This window comes from Mirounga leonina, unplaced genomic scaffold, assembly GCF_011800145.1.
Source record: "Mirounga leonina isolate KUSES-001 unplaced genomic scaffold, KU_Mleo_1.0 Mir_94, whole genome shotgun sequence".
In the NCBI taxonomy this organism is placed as follows: Eukaryota; Metazoa; Chordata; class Mammalia; order Carnivora; family Phocidae; genus Mirounga; species Mirounga leonina.
The window spans coordinates 18,412,791-18,435,082 of record NW_023270855.1 but is presented as its reverse complement, the minus strand read 5'-3'; the positions used below and the strand labels follow the sequence as shown (position 1 = coordinate 18,435,082).

The 22,292-nt window shown below is 38.5% G+C and overlaps 1 protein-coding gene across 1 annotated transcript in view; it reads right to left on the bottom strand.

The window, feature by feature from the left end:
• Window positions 1–22,292, bottom strand: part of CNTN3 (contactin 3) — a 213,598-nt gene that overhangs the window by 83,754 nt on the left and 107,552 nt on the right. The window contains exons 3-8 of the mRNA XM_034997209.1: window positions 16,232–16,435; window positions 14,485–14,587; window positions 13,555–13,739; window positions 9,600–9,736; window positions 8,319–8,448; window positions 5,497–5,647 (exon numbers count right to left, since the gene is read on the bottom strand). Of these exons, the coding sequence (XP_034853100.1) occupies window positions 5,497–5,647; window positions 8,319–8,448; window positions 9,600–9,736; window positions 13,555–13,739; window positions 14,485–14,587; window positions 16,232–16,435 (910 nt within the window). The remainder of the gene's footprint in view (window positions 1–5,496; window positions 5,648–8,318; window positions 8,449–9,599; window positions 9,737–13,554; window positions 13,740–14,484; window positions 14,588–16,231; window positions 16,436–22,292) is intronic.

Sequence of the window (22,292 nt, the reverse complement as noted above, 5' to 3'; positions counted from 1 at the left end):
TGATTTTGAGACCTCAGGAATCACTCTTTGTATTATAAGCTCTTATAATCTATTCAGAACAGCTTTTCTAAAAGGTAATAATTCCTTTATTACCTTAGCTTGAAATGCTCTCTCGACCTCAAAGCAATAACACTGATTTCTTCTAAATGATTCTGTAATTTAGGTGTCTCACTGACTTAGATCCCCATTACTATCACTGACGCACTAATTACAAAGCTGTTATTGTGCTGATATAAAAACTTAACAAACCAGGTTGATTATAATTGTTCAAATGTATTGTGTGATTTACATAGTAGATATATTTATTAGTTATACAATTTTTAGGACATCTTTAATCCTTAGACTTTTTTTCCTAATTTGACTTTATTTTTTTCCCTGATTTAGGCTTTACATAAGAAAGTATATGTATGTATTGGCTTAATCAAGTTTATTTGCCACCAGCATTCCCTACACTAGGGGGGAGAAAGCTTTCTCACTTACAAGTTTCTCATTCACTGACGAACCCAAGTTCATATAAAAAACAAAAACAAACTTAAAAAGCCAATGTATTTAAAATCGTGCCATAAATACCCTATAAAAATTTTGTCTTCTCTTATATTTTCAAATGTGTCAATAAACCCATTTGTCCCCCAAATGAGATCTGAATCTGCATGTTTTAAGTTGGAACAGCCAATGATTGAACAACCACAATAAATCTATCATTTAAGGTGCTTCCCCAATTTGGCTTAAGACTGTAGACCAAGTCAAGAGGGACAGACATGGGGCTTTTGCTGCCAAGTGATGGCTGAGGCCCACTCTGATTTCACATGAACTTGGAGAAGATTCCAAAGTACAACTTGTTCAATAACTGCTTTTAGCAGCCTTTTCCCTAAGCATCAAAGCTCTGGCTCATCAGTGCTTTTGCTGTCCAAATAGATAAAAGCAAAATCTAAACCCCCAGACTTGGTGCTATGTACTGAATGGTTGAGTCTCCCCAAAATTCATATGTTAAACCTTAATCCCCAGTGTGATGGTATTAAGAGGTAGGGTCTTTGGGAGGTGATTAGGTTATGAGCCGAGGTGGGGGGGTGGGGAGGCCTCATGAATGGGATTAGTGCCTTTATGAGACCCCTGAGAGCTCTCTTGTTCTCTGTCTGCCATGTGAGGATATAAGATTACCACCTGAAACCCAAAAGAAGCCCCTTATCAGAACCTGACCAAGCTGGCACCCTGATCTCAGACTACCATGCCCAGAAGTGTGGGAAATAAATTTCATAAACCACTTGGTTTATGGTACTGTGCTATAAAAGCTCAGACTAAGATACTTGGGAGGGACTGCAACACTATGGACCCTCTTCTTAAACACGTTTCCTCTTTTTAACCCTATTTTTATACCTAAAAGTTTCCTTATTCATAGAGGAGATGTTGAAAATATTTAAAATGAAATGGAGGTCAATAGTCCTCAAATGGATAGAAGTAACATCTATGAACATGATACATTGCTAGAGTAAACCATCTTCCTCTTTCTACTTGAAACATAATCCCAATTAAAAAGAAATCATCCCAATTTCTCACTGGATACATACGTGCCCACCAAAATAAAAACCAAAACAACCCCCTATATTCCTCAGCCTCCCTTGCATTTAAGTTTGGCCTAGGAACTAATTTCTGCCCAGTAAGGCATCAAAGAAATTATTGTATGGAACTTCTGCAAAGTCCCTAAAAATGGAAAGAAGTATACCCTGATTTCTATCTTCCTCCTTCCTGTTACTGGGAGATGACACAGAGAAGCTGAAGCCCAGGGAGCCATCTTGATTCGGGATATGAAGAGAGTGGAGCAGCAAGATAAAAGGGGTCTGGGTCCCTGATAATTGTGGATTCCAGGTAGTCCTAACTGCCTACCTTTAGAGAGCATCAATCAGCTAATGAGCCACCCAACTAAAAAGCAAAAAGCTTCTATCTTTCTCAGTCACTGTTACTTTCAACATTTTATTTGTAATATATCTTTATTCTTACTCATCGGTATATCTGCAAATATCAGACATGCTAAATGCTCACTGTCTAGCAACTATGTAAGGTAGGAATTATGATCTCTTTTATGAGTGAGGAAAGTAAGATTCAAATGTGTTACATAATGGACCTAATGGCACCAAGGTAGTAAGTGGCCAAGTCATAAATCCCAGATCAGATTCTGGAATTTATACTCATTTTCCTGCATTACCCCATTACTGTATAACGTGGGAGTAAATCCCTCCTTGCATGCCTGTAGCTAAAACTCTTAATCTTCTTATCCACTTTCAAAACTAAGATTAAAAACCTCTGCCTCCTATAGGCACTACTGTGAGGACAAGTGGGTTTGTTATTGTGTAAAGCACTGAAGTCCTTGGGATTTAACCACTATTTAATTTATGCACAGTTAAAATTATTTAAAACTTTTTTGAACACAAAAAGCCGTTATACAAGAAGACTTCACTTCCAATACAGCCACAATTAACTAATTTGTGCCACAAGCCTACACTTGTTTCAACTGGTTTACAAAATTAAACTCCAAATCACTAATTAACTTCCTGTTCCAGAAATCTATTCTGTGAGGCCCAGCATTTAGCCGGACTGTGTTTAACCACTCAGCTCACAACTTTGCCCTGTCATCCTGCTGTGGCTGCCTTTTAATGGAAATGTCCCCCATTAAATACTGGAGGAACTGCAAACTGTGTTGTCATACCAACTCACAAAAATACCTTGGTGCCTAAGTAATATACAAGCAGTTCAACTTGGTTGTCTGCAATAAGACTTTGTAATTTTGAAAAAGTAAATCCACACTTCTTGGCCTACGGTTTTATTGTTTGTTTTCCCTCATCTCCAAAAAGAGTAATTTGGACTCCGTGACTGCAAAGGCTAAAAAGACCACCTCTAAAATTCTGGGCTCCCTATACAAAATGTGGCATTGAAAATGCTTCGTGGCTATGTCTAGAGTCAAACAGAGAGGGATTAAAATCATGGCTATGTGACCTTAGGCAAATTATATAATCTAAGTTTTGTTTTTCTCATTAGTAAAATGGATATGATAATATGATCTATAACACATCAGAGTTCCAGAGATGTTTTAAAGAGATAATGAGTGTAGAGTTCTGTCATCAGTTTCCTCTTGCTTCTATAATAGATTACCGTTAAGTTTAGTAGTTTGGCCTACAATAACACAAATTTATTATTATATAGTTCTGGAAGTCAGAAGTCCAGTACGGGTATCACTGGACCAAAATCAAGGTATTGTCTGGGCTATGTTCCTTGGGAAGGTTCAGAATTAGTAAATGCTCCTTGAGGTTGTTGACAGAATTCAGTTCATTGTGGCTATGGGACTAAGGTCCCTCTTTCTTTACTGGCTGTCAACTGAGAGCTGTTTCCATCTTAGAGAGTCGTCCAAAATCCTTTGCTCATGGCTCCCTTCCACCATCTTCAAAGCCAGAAATACCAACTGAAGTTCCGCTGAAGTCTGAAATCTCTCCGGTCTCATCCTTGATTAGCATACATCTCTGACAAACACTTCTGCCTTCCTCTTATAACTGTTCAGGTGATTACCATCAACCTACCCACATAATCCAGGATAATCTCCCTATTTTGAAGTCATCTGCTTAGTAACTTTAATTCCATCTTCAACTTGAATTACTTTTTGTCATGTATGTAACATAATCATAGGTTTACGGATTAAGGACACGGACATCTTTGGGGTCAATAATCTATTTATCATAAGCTCTGAGCATAATATCTGGCATATAGTTAAATCCTCAAAAAATAATAATGGCTAATACTTACCTTTACTCACCACCAGGCAATGACCTAAGTGCTGTATATATTTATGTAGTTCATCTAGCTAACAATCCCCATAAAATACTAACATCATCCTCCACAGGGCCCCTGGGTGGTGCAGTCGGTGAAGCGGCCAGCTCTTGATTTCTGGTCTGGTGGTAATCTCAGGGTCCTGGGATGGAGCCCTGCGTTGGGCTCCATGCTTAGCAGGGAGTCTGCCTGAGGATTCTCTCTCCCTCTCCTGCTGTTCCTCCCCCCCACTTGTGCTTGCTCTCTCTCTCTCTCTCTCGAATAAATAAATAAATAAATAAATAAATAAATAAATTTTTTAAAATAAGAAAATGAGACATGGAAATAAAGACTTTCATTGAGCAAGTAAAAGGCAGAACAAATTGAACCCAGGCAGTCTGGCTCTACGAGTGGTACCTTTAAGCCTCATTCTTCCTCCTCATTTTAAATGTTATTATAACAATCAGGAAACCAAGAAAGCCTTTGCTTAAACTAATATGAGGAATGCTAAATTATTTCAGTATAAGGCAATAGCAATATTAGTATTTTTTTTTTAAAGATTTTATTTATTTATTTGAGACAGAGAGAATGAGAGAGAGCGAGTACATGAGAGGGGGAGGGTCAGAGGGAGAAGCAGGCTCCTCGCTGAGCAGGGAACCCGATGCGGGACTCGATCCTGGGACTCGATCCCGGGACTCCAGGATCATGACCTGAGCCGAAGGCAGTCGCTTAACCAACTGAGCCACCCAGGCGCCCAGCAATATTAGTATTTATTTGGCATGTGTTCTCATTATATCTTCTCTTCTTTGTCCTAGGATATGGGCTCACCTGGGTCCGGGACTGACATTTCTTCATCATTCTACTTTGAGTCTTAATAGGTGACTGGGGAGGAAAATCCTTGCTAAAATAAGGTAGTCTGGGGACGCCTGGGTGGCTCAGTCGGTTAAGCGTCTGCCTCCGGCTCAGGTCATGATCCCAGGGTCCTGGGATTGAGTCCCGCATCGGGCTCCCTGCTCCGTGGGGAGCCTGCTTCTCCCTCTGCCTCTGTCTCTCTCTCTGTCTCTCATGAATAAATAAATTAAAAAAAAAAAATCTTTAGGGACGCCTGGGTGGCTCAGTCGGTTAAGCGGCTGCCTTCGGCCCAGGTCATGATCCCAGGGTCCTGGGATCGAGTCCCACATCGGGCTCCTTGCTCAGCGGGGAACCTGCTTCTCCCTCTCTCTCCCTCTGCTTGTGCTCTCTCTGTCAAATAAATAAAATCTTAAAAAAAAAAAAAAGAAGAATCTTAAAAAAAAAAAAAGGTAGTCTGTATGGGAAGAATCTACCTGATATATCTAACTCTTTTTAGATTTCAAAAATTGGGGTGCAATCTGCCTTTAGCTCAGGTCATGATCTCAGGATCCTGGGATCGAGCCCTACACTGGGCTCCCTGCTCAGTGAGGAGTCTGCTTCTCCCTCTCCCTCTACCCCTCTCTCCACTCATGCTCTCTCTCTGTCTCTCTCAAATAAATAAATAAAATCTTAAAAAAAATAGATTTCAAAAGTTGCTTACTATCTTCATGAGAGTATTACAGAACCAAAAATACTACTGTCTTCCTTTTTCAACACCTCATATTCTATTCATTTCATATTGAAAACCTACTTTGACATCACCATGGAAAGTAAGAAGAAAGCAAATCACCATTATTTTGGACAACAAAATACCTTTCATTCTCCTGTATGATCATATCTCCTTTCTTCCATGAACAGAGTGGTTTGGGGGAAGCTCTAGGTTTACAATCCAAGCTGACCATGCTGCCCACTTGCACCTGAATCAACTTTTTCATTGGAGTCTTCGAAAAATCTGGAGCAGAAGCTGAAAGGCAAGAAAGAAGAGAGAACGAGAATGTATTATTTATTAAATAAATAATTACTTACTAAATAAATTAGAATTTAATGTTTTAAAATTCCTGTAGGTTCCAAGGTTGACTTTATAACCACTTGTAAAGTTTCCCAGCACACAGATATCAGTACTTGATTTAACTGACCACTCACAGGATTTCAGAGCTCAAAAACTAATTCCTATTACTGTGTTTTCTAGGAAGTTCTAAATCTTGGGGCGATTATTTTATATAGGAATTTTTAAAGCTTACTGTGAAGTTTTAAAATAGCTCAATCGTGAGCTTATTAAAATGAAACACATTTATCATAGAATGTTCTTGAAAGTTAGTTCCATGCAGACAACAATAGAGTCAGTCTCTCCTGTGATCTCTGAGACTCAGCACGCGGCACAGTGTCTGGCACTCAGTAGGTGCTCAGTAAATGTGTTTAGAAATGCAAGAGAATGAATTACTGTTCTCTTGCATAAAAATTATCAATATCTGTTTTCACATGGTTAGATTTAATTTCTTAGTTGGAGAAATATATAATATGAATTATTATATTAATGTTACAGTTATCACATTAAACACAATAATATGTAGAGAACCTTCTATCTGTTAATAATGCACACAATGCTGATCCTGAAACACCTGAACATTCAAGATACATAATAATGTATCATTTGAATGAAAAGATACTTTAATCAGAAAATCACTCTTCCTTTTATTGCAAATGTGGAAAATGTTAACCAAACAGTGCATTTCTCCTAATGTCTAATGCTCCATTTTATGGAAAATTCCAGTGAACACAATTTATTTATTTTTTTGGTAAGTGGAGATCATATAGAGAATTATATTATGTGGTTATATATAAGATTGTGTATAGAGAAGAATGTTACCCAGAGGTTGCTGGCCTTAAAACTTAAGATCTTAAAAGAGTGCCTTTGACTAAAAAAACCCATTATATTTGAATGAATCATAATATCTTTTTTAAACTTTTTAAAAATGATTTTATTTATTTACTTGAGAGGGAGAGAGAGCACAAGCAGGGGGAGTGGCAGAGGGAGAAGCAGGCTCCCCACTGAGGAAGGAGCCCGATGCAGGCCTCCATCCCAGGACCCTGGGATCATGACCTGAGCTGAAGGCAGATGCTTAACTGACTGAGCCACCCAGGCACCCCTGAATTATATAGATTTTTAACATATATTTTTCCCATACGAAAGCCTCATACAACATGTTGGGTAGGAAATCACCCACTTTACCATGAATGAACTATTGCTCATAAGGCTAATTTAATACAAGAATACAGCAATGCTTCAACTTAAGACTACGTACAAATTCCACTCTTTTTGTTATAATACCCCACTTCTCTGTCATGGATAAGAGTAGCCAGTTCAGTTGATGACCCGCCCTTCCCAGACTTTAGGCCTCCTAGTGCAGATGATATTTTTCTAACCTCCAGGCATCAGGGATGAGAGACCTCCCATTAAACCAGGGTTTCTCAGTGTGGCACCTGACATTTGGGGCTGCATAATTATTTGCTGTGAGAGGCTGTCTTGTGCACTAGGATATTTACATTGTAGGATTATTTGTGGGTAGCCTTTCTGGCCTCTACCCACATGATGCCAGTAACACACACTGGCTCCTTTCTTCTCCTATCTGTCCCCAGTATTGTGACAACCAAACATGTCTCCCAACATTTCCAAATATTTCTTGGGGGCAAAATCATCCCTGACTGAGGACCGCTGAGTTAAATCCATCAGGGCCTTCCAACCTTTGGGTCATATGGATTGGACCAGTCATGGGTAGGTGACCCAAATCAGCTACACAGGGCCAATGACATGCAAGACTGATTTCTATTAGAGCAATTCAGAAAGCTGTGCTTCTTCCATTAGATTGACTATGGTCATAGAAACCGAATGTGCTGTGGAACACCATGTAGGTCCTGATGATGGTGATGATGCTTGAGCCCTGGATCATGTTCTGCTCAGATCTAAATCTGTACTTTAATTACATGGACCGATAAATTTCATTTCTTCTTTCTCTCTTATGTATGTCATACTATGCTATGCTCTGACAATTTTGGTTTATTTTCAGGCATTTGCCACTTACAAAGTGTTTTTCTGGATAATCGCTCTAAACACGATAGAACATTTTCTATCTTTTCATATACTTAAAGTGAAAGAAGAAGAAAACAATTCATAACTTCAAATTGTTGAGCCTTGTTCATTACAACTTCAGTATGCCCAATGTCGGATGCTTCGAGCAGGGTCACTAAAAACAAAAGCAACTCCTTGCAGATCTATAAAGTATTGTTTTGAACTCTGTTTACTTTTCTGGCCCAGCAACAGAAAACACCAAATTCACTCAGTCTCTTAAAAGGCATTGCTTAGTTTGTAGTATCAGAGTTGGATAAGGATGTTTTAAGTCAATACCGTTTAATTACTGTTGTGCTCTACTTCAACCTCTGAGGTTTATTCTGGCCACAATTGCTGCTTTTCCTTAGAAATCATTAAAAAACATTCCCTGATTAAAAAACCTGAATGATATTATTACAATACTGTAGATAATATAGGAATATAATAGGGGAAGTACATATTTCTGGTTCTAGCAAAAATTTTGGAGGATTTAAGAAAAAAAAATATGACAAGAGAAGCTTAGTCTTACCTACAACCTTAAGTTCGGCACTGGAATAGACGAGACCATGTTTGTTTTCTGCGATGCACTGGAACATGCCAGAATCAGTCACGTTTAGGTTCGATATTGTAAGGGCACCATTTTCTATCTGTATTCTCTCCTAGGTGATAACAAAAATCTCTTGCATATAAATGTATATATCATTTTAAAAGAAAAATGAAAACCACTATTATTTCAATCATACACAAACCTCCTTCATTTTCTTCAGAGTATTAGGCAATCTGACCTGAAATGGTAACATTTCCTTATTTGAAAATCTGAGACGATTTAACATAACAGCCACACATTAGAAATACTAATAAACACCCTTCAGTCCAAATGTCTAACAGTAAAATAAATAACAAAGCAAGAGGTTTAAAAATACTGTAGGCATTTCATTTTTCCTTATGGTTAAATTTGCAGACTTTAAAAAACGTATCATGTTTCCATCCCATCAACTGGAAAGGTTTTCACCATTTTTGTAATCATGCAAATTAAAGACATTATAAATCCTGTGCATTAGAAAAGGTTCTGGAAAATACATTTATTAAGGGTTTTTAGGTAGTATGACAGGTTATATACAGAAATTTGAAGGAACCTAATTGATTTAGTACATAATTTTTTAAAAGAGCAAAAATTACATGGCTTAAGAAAGAAAGTGATTGAGAAAATAAGTACTCATGGAAGAAGGTAACCATGCAACAATGCATTTAATCTCCAGAGGCCATACTAAGTTGTCAAACAGGGAAAAAGAAATTATATTCCACATTTGATTAAAGTCAGGTCTTCTCTAATTTCTTTTTTTTTTTTTTTAAAGATTTTATTTATTTATTTGACAGAGAGAGACACAGTGAGAGAAGGAACACAAGCAGGGGGTGTGGGAGAGGGAGAAGCAGGCTTCCCGCAGAGCAGGGAACCCGATGCAGGGCTCGATCCCAGGACCCTGGGATCATGACCTGAGCTGAAGGCAGGCGCTTAACGACTGAGCCACCCAGGCGCCCCTGGTCTTCTCTAATTTCAAAAGCAAAAAAAAAAAAAAAAAAAAATATCAGTTTTAGACTAAATTCACAAAATCATCTCATGAAATTCATTTGTTAAAAATATTTCCTTTTTGGCAGACTGGGTACTTGATTTTTTTTCCTCCTTTTACCACTTTTTAGGTGCAAATGAATGTGTGCAAACTCAATAGTTGACTTTGGCACTAGGTACAAGGAGGGCATTTATTCAACACAAAATGAAGGGAGGGAGGATTAATCAGGCTCATTACCTTACCTCAAGCACAAGGGCTTCTCCATTTTTCAACCATCGGTAGGAGGGTTTGGGCTTACCACTTGCCCGGCATTCCCAAAAAAGACTGTCCTCCACTGCTATTTCTACATCTTTTATGAGCTGAACCCAGTGAGGCTTTGCTGCAAGGAAAAAAAAAATCAAACCACCCAGCAAATAAAAAATAAATACTTTCTACATATGGATATAAACCCTGTGAGCAATGGATTAATATGAGCATAGTGGCTAAAATTATATTTAATACCCTATTTACTAAGTGGATATGGGAAACATTTCTAGATTTGAGGATGGATGTTGCAATCTGTCACTTCCTAAGCCAAACTCATTATGCCTTCTCTGTTTTCAAAATTCTGGGCACTGTATTATGTATTTTTTTTTTTTTTTTTTTTAAAGAAGGAGAGAGCGGGGATGGGTGGAACAGAGGGAAAGGGAGAAAGAGAGAGAATCTGAGAATCTTAAGCAGGCTCCATACCCAGCACAGAGCCTGATGCTGGGCTTGATCTCATGACTCTGAGATCATGACCTGAGCCGAAATCAAGAGTCAGAGGCTTAACTGACCGAGCCGCCCAGGTGCCCCAGCAGTGTATTATATAATATATATAATATTATATATATATATATAATATATATAATGTGTATTAGTAGCTGGTAATGCAGGTATACAAAATAGACTCCTTTCCAAGTGCATTTGTGAATCATAAGGTCACAATTGATGACAACTTACTACATGAATGACAGCAGATGCTAGTCTTAATTATGCACTAAAAATTAACATCCGTAGAAGGGAAACTTCTATAGCTGAGGAAAAAAACATTTCCCTCAAGTTAGAAATAACTTTTAATTAAATACAAACCAATGAGCATCTTGTGAACCTCTGTGTGAATTAAAATGAAGGCAGAGAAAGATGGATAAATTGGTTCAATTTGAATCATATGATTTTTTATGAAAAAGAAGTAGCTCATGCACCCTTAAATTATGTATGCAAATCAGTGGCATCAAGTGGATTTATCATTTTCTCTTACATTTTAGAAGATATTTGGAAAATTCTTTTTACACATGAAAGCAACATACCACTTAAAACTAACGCCACTCTATATACACAGTATATTCAGCCAAGTCTCAGCTTGCATTTTAGATCCAAAACTGGGAGGTGAGATGTCTTACTGGTTTCACATTGCATTATGCATGTGATGTCTACTGTGGGATTTACATTTGCATCCTCCATATGGAGAAACGGTTTATCTATTTCTATTTAATTGCAACCATGGGAAGATTCGTCTTCCATTCCTATCTCATAAAATTGCTTTTTTTTATAAAGGAAATTGAAATGAAAATATAGCTGTTTAGCTTTTAGAGAAAATGTACTGGTCTAAATTTTACCTTAGTATAATTATTATTATTTTTTATATAAATGATGTGCCTAGTCTGAAGTGTAGTTCAGTCCAAAAATCACTTCACTCTACTTATATTAAAGCACATTTTCTTCTTTCATGAAATATCAGCCTTCATGGAGTAAGACTGCAAAGAGACTCACACATGAGTTCTTGACTAAGACTCAAGTTTCTAGCAAAAATTCCACTGGCTTCTTAATACTACTGTTCTTCTTCTCCAAATGGGAGGAAAATTTGTTGGACTGAAGCCAATCCTGAGATTACAACTGCCATGTTAATTGTGATTTCCCCCTTATTCTATCACATGAGATCCAAATATTTTATCAGACTATTTCTTACATGAAATATTAGAACGGATAACCAGAGAACTGCATGGCACTGATGGAATATACTAGTCTTTTTTTTTTTTTAAAGATTTATTTATTTATTTGACAGAGAGATAGAGAGAGAGCACAAGTAGGCAGAGAGAGAGAGAGAAGCAGACTCTCCACTGATCAGGGAGCCTGATGCAGGGCTCGATCCCAGGACCCTGGGATCATGACCTGAGCCGAAGGCAGCCACTTAACTGACTGAGCCACCCAGGCGCCCCTGGAATATACTAGTCTTAAGCCAGAAATGTAGAGTAGAGTAACTTTCATGAAACACCCTATCTCATTAATTTCTGACTTATTTCTTGGGTATGTATCGTATTACCTACCTAATGGAATAAAGCAATAGTCTACCTTCTTTAGTCAGTACAGTGGATGATGTTGGTTGTCTGTTGTGCATCATTTCCTCCTTTCTTTATTTGTAAAATAACCCCCATTTCTCTTTGAACTATCCTTTCTTCCATCACCTCACACTATCCATAAAATTTAGGGAAACCTGACGATATTCCCTGTTCCAAACAGAGGCTCTTAAGTTGTTTAAGCCAATTCTCCTTGCTAGTGATTGGTTTAGGAATAAACTTGTGGGCAATGAGATTTGAGAAGGGAATTGCAAGATGTTTTGGAGACAGGGAGAATGAACAAGGACTGATGTTCTCGTCACTGTGGGCAGCCATTCTGTGACTCTACCAGAGACTATCATGCAGAGAAAGGGAAAGACAGATAAGGGCAGAACCAAAATCACAGAGAAACTGAGCAGGGGCCTGATTACAAGGTCCTTGAACACCAACTTAGCTTTGAATTTCTTGTCCTATGAGGCATACAGTTGTTTATTATTTAGGCAGGGTTGCTGTTCCACAGAGCTAAAACATTCCTGCTGAAACATTCAGACAGTTGGAATATCTCTTGTTTTCTTGTAATGGTCACTTCTTACCCTGGGTCAAGTAATGGTTTCTCCGAAAGGCTCCTTTGGAGCTTTTTCCTATGAGAAAAAGGCACTTGCTTTGGGTGTTTTTAGAGCTTAGCAGTCACATGGCTTAAGTGCCCCCCAACCCACCTCTTTATTATTCCACCAGCATGTAGACCTTGACACCTGGAGAACCTCACCTTGGTGCTATGTATTCATGCAATCATGTAACGAGAGAGTTAAAAAACACAGAGTGACTCATGATATTAAACCCAACCTCCATTTTGTTCCTGACAGATCCTAAAATCTTACAATAGCTGAACAGGTATCAATCTAATCGTAACTAATACAAATTTTTTGAGGCAGGTCATAAAAAGCCCTATAATTTTAATATTTGTCTTTGCAAATGTTTTCCTCCCTAAAACACTTATGTATGCAAACTGTTTCCATTTCCACTTTCTAAAATAAATAGAATGCAATGCAATTTGCCTTTCACAAAAGTGGTCAATTCCCACTAGTTTTACAGTGTTTCTAACAATTAAACTACAAGTTTAACTGAGCATATATCTTTAAATATATTACAGTACATTTTGTAAAATCATGTACTTATACTTTCTAAATCATGCTTTCTTCAAAAAAACCTCGTTTTTTTAATAAAGGTGATTTGAAAACAAATTTTGAAAAAAAAAGATAATTTAATTTTTCTATGCCAATAGACTTATAAAGGTAGCATTATTATCCTTTCCTTACCTAAACTGAACAGTACCTCAAATAAATGTGATTACAAATTAAAGGAAGCAAACACAGCAGAGTTACATTACTGGAAGGGAGAGAATTAACACTGAAGAACTCAAGAGCCTAAGTTGATGTGGTTTGTCTAATGCAGTAATTACAAGTTCTCTCCCTCAACAGTTTCTTTCTGCTTAGTAAAGATCATAAAGAAAGATACAAAGTCACATTTCCTAGGGGACAGGACAGACACAAAGGAGATCGCTCCTTGATATGATCAAGTGTATAGAACATTACTTGTAGAAAAAAAGTGGAATATTCATTTTTATATGAATCATTTTAAAATGCAAATAGAATATGTCATGTCTCCAACTCCACTGCAAAATGTTACTGCTTTTTAATTCCTCCTAAATATTCATCCTCATTTAACAAAATGCAGAAGAGAACAAGTTGCACATTGGCATTCTGCCGTCATTTCCCACCGCCCAACAACATTTTATTGAGAGAGCAAAAGCTAAAAATCCAATTTGCCCAAAGTAGATGCTCACCATAGTAAGTGAGACGCCCTCTGGCGACATTGCTTCCTCGGGAATTCTCAGCAATGCATTCATAGGAACCCGTATCTTCCTGTTGGAAGTTGGGGATTTCAAGCACACCATTGAACTTCCTCAGTTTAATTTTACTGGAAAAGGGCAGTCCATCACTTCTCCTCCAATTAATCTGAGGTACAGGACTAAGAAGAAAATTGTCAAGTTATTCCTATTTTAAACAGATGCCTGGATGCATTTTAGGCTTGACAAAATAGACCTTTTGTTAGGATAGAGCAAAAAGGCACCAGACCTTTTGTTAGGATAGAGCAAAAAGGCATCAAATGCAGAACATTTCCAGTTGTGAATTACATAAAACTGATACAAGGATTTACCTAACTTGATATTTTAATAAAATAAGTTGTGCATTTTGAGTTAATTCATGATTTATTTTATTTTATTTTTTTTTAAAGATTTTATTTATTTGACAGAGAGAAACACAGCGAGAGAGGGAACACAAGCAGAAGGAGGGGGAGAGGGAGAAGCAGGCTTCCCGCCAAGCAGAGAGCCCGATGCGGGGCTCGATCCCAGGACCCTGGGATCATGACCTGAGCCGAAGGCAGACGCTTAACGACTGAGGCACCCAGGCGCCCCTAATTCATGATTTAGAAAAAAAAAAAGTTGAACACATAATACAACAAACGAACAAGCAAAAGAAAAATAACACCAGTCTAGTTCATAAAATTAGGCAGATACAGTCCTTTTCTGCAAACTGCCTTTAAAGTTTCAACCCAAATTATATATGTGTATTTTGCTTATATTTTATTTTTCCTTTGCTTCTAAATGAAAGAAAATTTTAGAAAAGAAGGAAAAGAAGAGTCTGTCAAAAACTATCTTGATCTTTTACAGCAAACTATTTCAGCACATTGGAGTAAATGTTATAAAACTTACTTTCCAAGAGCAAAACATTCCAATTTCACAGTTGCACCTTTAGCTGCTGGAAGAGTTTCTGGAAACTGCACTTCTATTTTTGGTTCATATTCACCCATCACACCTGTAAATCCACAATACAAGGTTAATAGTTTCAACATTTCCTTTGGAATTGTCCCATTTTTCTTACATAAAACTTTCTTTTGCTCCATTTTGAACTAGTTGCTCTAATGATTTAAATTACTCACTAGCCATCCGTTAGGTGCTTTTCAAAGCAGAGATAACTGGGCCAAACATGCAACATTACTAAACATCAGGGACCTTGGATTCCATGATTCATAAATACTGCTTACAGAGCAGTTCCAAGAAAACCATTATGCCTTTTACATTGCGTAAAATGGGAGGCCTTTTCATTCTGCATTTAATCTGGACATTTCTAGTCAAACTGAAATATACAATGTATTATGACTTCCTGAAATATTCTAAAGAGCAAAAATTATGGGAGGGAATTTACTTAATGGTACCCTGGTAGCAGAGAAACCAATCTTAAACTTATTAAATGGCACGCTGGAGACAAGAAACAGTAACTTAATAAATGAGAAAGGTCAAATTCAATTATAACTGACTGGAAAGAAATGCTTAGATAATATGTGGTCATGGCATTGTGCTGTATCAGATATGGTTTTGTGTAAGGGGGGCAGTTATGCAGGCTTACAAATCTGCTTCCTCTGAAGCTCATGCGCATTGCATTGAAATAGCAATGAAGGGGTTGAGGAAACATTCTTTTTTCTTTTTAGCTTTACTGAGGTATGATTAGCAAATAAAGATTACATATATTTAGACTGTACAACCTGTTTTTTCTTTTTTACTGTGTACAATGTGATGATTTAATATATGTATACATTGTTAAATGATTATGTCAATCAAGTTAACACGTCTAGCACCTCACATAGATACCATTTTAATTTCTAAATATTCTCTGGTAAGAACACGTCAGGTCTACTCTCTTAGCAAATCTCAAGTATCAATAGAGTATTATTAATTATAATCATTATGCTGTTGGGGATGGGGGAAATGGGGAGTGGTTGGTCAAAGAGTATAAACTTCCAGTTATAAAATGAGTAAGCTTTGGGAATCTAGTGTACATTTATTTATTTATTCCCCCCCCATTTTTAAAAATTTAAATTCAATTAATTAACATAATGTATTATTGGCTTCTGAGGCAGAGGTCAGTGAATCATCAGTCTTACATAATACCCAGTGCTCGTTACATCACGTGGCCTCCTTAATGTCTATCACCCAGTTACCCCATTCCCCCCACCTCCCTCCCTCTAGTGCACATTTAAAAAAAATTTTAAGAGATGCTTTATATCGTACAACAAGATGACCACAGCTTTAAGAACCTCAAGGTGGCTGAAATCAGGAAAGGTGACTTCATGACAATGCAACCTGAGCCACAGGCTCAGAAGAACCTCATGCTTGGTTCAATGGTCTCCTATCAACATCTTGAAATTCTTAATAATTTCTGAAAAATGGATCTGCCATTTCTATTTTGCACTCGTCTTGAAAACTATAAAGCTGGTCTTGGGAAGGATTAGGTACAAGGACCTATGGTTAATGAATTAATCTTCATCACTGTACTCATAAATATTTTTGTTCCCCCCAAAAATGAAATAATTCTTCGTGATATACTTTTCACTTTTCCCATTTGTTTTTGCTAGTATTCACAACATTTACATTTAGAGTTGCACCTTGAAAGATTTCCTACCATCAGAACGTAGCACCAGAGGAGTTGGGGAGCCCAGCACCCTAGCGTTCGTCACCGTACTGGTCACCACACATGTGTAATTACCCACATCGGACGGCTCGACCTTGGCTATATAGAGGTGGCCTGTCTCTTGAGAGACAAATCTCCGACTGTCTTCTTCAACAAATGATGGATATTCATTGAAGATCCAAGCATATGACAGTTCTAATAAAATTTGGGGGGAAAAGAAATTCCATCATTAAGGAAAATTTTCCATATTATACTAAACAATACACAAAACCGCCTTTACCACAAAGTACTGCTCAGTGCTTTTATTGCAGGTCATGAAGAGAAAGAGTTCAGTGAACTGATTCTGCGGTCAGTCTGCATAATGGTGGAGGACACTGCTGATTAGCATTCTGGTGCGAGCAATAGTTATTACCATCATCATTATCACTACTCCAGACACCTCCTGACAAGTCTCTCTGGCTTCAGTCTTTCTCCCTTTTAATTTGTATCTCCACACCACACATTCTGTGATCTTTCAAATTTACCAATCTCATCATGTCAGTTTCTGATATGACAGTTTTCTGCAATTCCTTGGTACTCTTGGGAATAATGCAAAATTTCTTAACCTGAATAGGAGACTCTGCAGGGTTAAGGCCCTGCTTAAAGCCTTAGCACCTGGGTGTCTTTGCACCTGCTGCTCTAGAAGCCTGCAGTGTCCTTCTTCTCTGTCCACTCTTCTGCCTCCTCCCCCCTTTCAACACTAAACCCCATTTTGCCACAATAACTTCCAGATGGTTTTCAAAGCGTGGTTCCAAACTTAAGGAACTGCCTCCTTAGAGAAGTCTTCCTTCATCCTTGTCCTCAGGGTAGATTCTCCTATCTAGAGCAACTCGAAGCTCACATCAGTTAAAGCACTTACTGCTTGTATGTAATGGTCTGTTTAGTTATCTGTCCTCCCACCACTTGGTAAACACTGATGTCAACTTTTATCCTGACTGCCCTCCCCCACCCAATTGCAAAATGAAATATCCAAAGACACTTAATAGTCCTCAATAAACATTTATTGAGTTAATTAAGGATACAATTATGCTACCATCTCCTATGTAAAGTCCAATGTGAGGTTTCTTGACTTTCAGGGTGAAGGTAAACGAACTTTCTCCAAAGGAACTAATTTTCTTCTACTCTGTGGTAATGAGGGTAAATAATACGATGCTGCATTGTTCTAGATGTCCGCATTTTTCAGAGGCAAGTTGTTATCTAAGCACAGTTACCATGGTTGGCTTATTTGATTCCTTCTTTCCATGGCCCTATTGTCTTTTACAATTTCATCAGCCTTACTATATCGGTTCATTACTGTAATGCTTTTTCAAAAGAATTTTCAGAAAATGTATGTAATGAAAATAAATCCAGTGAGTAATAAATTCAGAATATATTGAAGGCATAATTCCAGGGATGAAGGGTCATTGCTTTTGGTAAAGGGGGACGGTAAGTCAGTACACAAAGAACACTGAGACAATGTAAAAGGGCTGGGTGAGAGTTACTCTGGATTTTAGAGGAAGGAGAGGTGACATTGTCTCATGACTAAAGAATGGGTCTTAAAAGAACAGAAGAACATTCTGAGAGGCAGGGATAATAAAAGCACTCCAGATGAAGTGAGGAGCACGTGAAAAGCAAGCAGGGGAGAGAACACAGTAAGTACCTGTTGGCAAGGAGACAGGACTGACTCCCTTCTGCCTTCAATGCAAATGGGAATGTTTGATGATTCCAAAGGTTAGCAATTGAATGGCAAACGGTGTGCACGTTTAGAGACAAGGATTTTTAACCTTGAGCTGCTCTCCTCATCATTCTATCCTATCAGTAGACTGTTTCATGACATTTCAATCAGTCATCTGATAGGTTGTGAAATCTAAAGTTGTTTGTTGGACTGTATGAAAAAAACAAAACAAAAAACGTGTCTCAAACGTCCACTCCACAGTTGGCCTCATGCCTACCCCGATGGTGCTTTTCTCTTATAATAGAACTAAATAAACCACAGAGTTAAAGAATGCTGGTCAGGGAAGCTGAGTTCTGCAATTGTTGAAATTGACAGCTGTGAAAGTCTTAGCTCCTTAGGCTCTTCTGCTGCACTAAGCATCCAGTTCCACGCCAACATCCCCTAACCCCCGTAACCTCATCTTGCTTTAAAGAGGGCAAAGCCATCTCATTCTGCTTTTCAAAGTGTTCTATCCATGAAGTTAATATGATTGCCCCTCTCCCTTTCATTTTTTATTTAAAAATGTCTCTTTTGTCCAGTGAGTGTAAAACTTCCACTGCTCCCCAACATATACGTTATAGACCTCCGCTGGTGTTAAGAACAAGAAGTCAACCTTATTAAACCAGTTTATACTAAAATGAGAATGGCTGGTGGAAAGAACTCAAATTCAGAGTCAGAAAACCTAAAATCAAATAAATTCATGTAAGAAATACTATATAGCAAGGAGAATGCCTGATCAATAAGTACACGCAACACTTTGGAACAAATATTACATATGTAATTTAGACTGAAATGTGATAAGGCTCCATGTAGTATTTTTTCTAATCCCAAATTAATACTGTTAAGACTTAAATATTGTACTATCATGATACTGTCATACAGATATTGTGATGGCTTTGCCTATATGACCCTAGTGATGAAGGATTGTTAGAAGAGAAGAAAGTAAAAATTATTATCATTTTAAGGCTGCTCCCAAAATGAACATGGAGAAGTGAATACAGATGAATTGAAGGGAGGGTTGTGGTAGACAAGGAAGTGTCCCACTTAGGTCTCACTTCAGGAGAACTTAATGCCTAGAACACAGTTACTGGAAGCTTCCACCTGCTAGCCCATGAGTGCCACGGCTGCACTTTCCTGGGGCTGCTTCTAGCTAATGGATGAAGCCCACTGGGGTGTTCATGCTGGCCCATTCCCCCTGGTGCAGGATTTCCCCCACGGGCAATTCTGGTTGGAGACATCCCATCAGATAACGCCTATTCTCAGAACTTCCTGGGGTCTGGTGTTCTTCCTATCAAAGTTTTCCTCTCCTCTCTTTGCTCACAGATATCAGACTTGAATCTCAGACTGAGGTTCCCTCTACCAATTTCTGCTCCCTCCCCGTTTATCTTTCACAGGCACTTTCTCCAGGAATTTTTTTTTTTTTTAAATAACAAGTCTGATCCTCTGATCCCATCTTGGGGTCTGCTTCTCAGAGGACTTGAACTGACACAGTGTTGCTGAAACTGAGTAACAGACTCTCCTCTGTATTAGAAATGGCCCCTTCCCTTAGACCTGGAAGAAATACCCTCTTTTACTGACCTCCTTTTTCAATAACTGTGTAATCCCCTCACCTCACCCTCAGGCTTTTCAAATTTACAAACTCATTCCTACTTGATTCTTAGTACCTACCCTCAGACAAGCCCAGACAGATCAGCATTGGGAGGAAAACCATGTAAGCCCATCCTGAGACCTCCACCAAACAAAGAAGAAACAATAGAACCTTCATCCCCCCTGGGCTAATATTACTGAGCAGAAGCCCTAAAACTATCATTCATAATTTGAGAATCCAGTGGAGAAAAGCTGTTTTTTTTTTTTTTTAAGATTTTTATTTATTTATTTGAGAGAGAGAGTGAGAGAGTGAGAGAGAGAGCATGAGAGGAGAGAGGGTCAGAAGGAGAAGCAGACTCCCCGCTGAGCAGGGAGCCCGATGTGGGACTTGATCCCAGGACTCTGGGATCATGACCTGAGCCGAAGGCAGTCGCCCAACCAACTGAGCCACCCAGGCGCCCAAAGCTGCTGTTTTGTAGGAATTAGTACTCCTGAATTCTTCTCTGAGAATCTGTATAATCAGGCAGATTTGGGGGTCTATCGTGGAACAGCATACAGGTATCCCTTGAATTACAAAGGGCTTATATTTATGAACCATCACCCAAAGCGTATTGCAGATGTGATCTTCACACAATCATGTGGACTGTATACTCCGTGTATATTATATGGTGTAGAAGGACATTTTAAAGAATTTTCAACAGCACTCCCTCTCTCTTCACATCCTAATAGCATGGTGTGTATACTTTTGAATTAAAAGTGCAGTAACATGGCCTAACATTGGAATACAATGTAACCAGAATACCATAAATGGTCTTTCTCCATATTTCTTCCAAATAGTATATCCTCACAAATACAAGAGAAAAAAAGATCTTTGATGAACAGCACAAAACTTTAACTCTAATGTTTTGAGCTGGGGTAAACAGGAGAAACAGGAAAGAGGGAGGAAGAGCCACTTTAGGGAAGGAAGAGGTTGTACTTTAAGTCGATTCTGAGACTCAGGTAGGTAACCTAGAAGGAAATGCCCAATGGGTGGGCGAGATCTTTAAATACAAGCTTAGGAGAGAGGTTGGGCCTAATAATGGCATGGCGGGCAGAACCATGACCCCCAGAATATGTCAACACCCTGATCCCTGAAATCTTGAACATGTTACCTGACATGGCAAGAGGGACTTCACAGATGTGATTAAATTAAGGATATCGAGATGGGAAGATTATCTTGGATTATCAGGGGTGGGGGGAAGGTCATCATTAGAGTCCTTGTAAGGGGGAAGCAGGAGGGTCAGAGAAGAGGAACTGGGACTGCAGAAGCAGGGGTGTCAGCCAGAGAATGCTATTTGAAGATGCTATGGTCTTGGTCTGAAGTTGGAAGAAGGGGCATGAGTCAAGGAAAACAGGTGGTTTCTAGAAGCTGGAAAAGGCAAGGCAATGGATTGTCCCGTGGAGCCTTCAGAGTCTTCAGCAGCCCTGTCAACATCTGGCACCTTGACTGTAGGTCGGGGACACCTGTATTGGACTTCTGGCTTACAGAATTGTAAAATAATAAATCCATGGTGTTTTAAGCCACTACGTTTGTGGTAATTTGCCATACCAGCAAGAGGAAACCAATAGAAATAATAATAATAATAGATAACAATCAGATGTCGTTATTAAGTCCAAGTGCAGTGCTAAGTGGTAGAGAGAAAATTTCCAGAGAAAAACAAATGACCAGAGACCAAAAAAATGGAGAAAGCCTGCAGTTAGAAGGCCTAAGAAAGAATCATATTTTATACAAAATGATTATAAGACCAATACAGTGGCAGGGGGTGGGGTATTCCAAAAGAGATGGCAAATCACAGCAACCCCAAAGCAAATGAATTAGTGTTCTACCGTTTTATACAAAGATTCAGATCCTTGGGATGCATGGGTGGCTCAGTCCATTAAGCTTCTGATTCTTGGTTTCGGCTCAGGTCATGATCTCAGGGTCGTGAGATTGAGCCCTGCCTTGGGCTCCACGCGGGGCATGGAGTCGGCTTGAGGTTCTCTCTCTCCCTTTCCCCCTCCCCCCCGCTAAAAAACAAAACAAAACAGGGTGCCTGGGTGGCTCAGATGGTTAAGCGTCTGCCTTCGGCTCAGGTCATGATCCCGGGGTCCTGGGATCGAGTCCCACATCGGGCTTCCAGCTCAGCGGGGAGCCTGCTTCTCCCTCTGACCCTTGCCCCTCTCATGCTGTTTCTCTCTCACTCTCTAAAAAATAAATAAAATCTTTAAAAAAAAACCACACACACACAAAAAAAACCCCAAAAAACAAAACAAAAAACACACAAAGATTTAGACCCTTAACGACTTATGGAAAGAAATCAAATCTGTATTTAATATGGTATATACAGTCATGACAGTTACAACAGAAATTTGTAGCAACTACCTACCCTTCTTTACAGACTTTCTTATTGAGATGGAATGAGACATAACTTTTATGTCTTAGAGAGAAGACCTGCACTATTTCATTTATTGCCTGCATGACTGTGTTAAAATATATGGCATCACTCTGACCGAAAACATTAGAGAATTATGTGATTTATTGCATTCTGAATAAAGTAAAAAAAATACCTGCTATAATACTATCCGAGTTTACTTATCATAAAAATCTGCGTTTGCAATAAACATTAATTGTATACTGCAAAGTAAAATATATATCAAATCAGCATTCTTTGGAGATTTTTCAACATCATTTTATGTATGATGATAAATACAAAG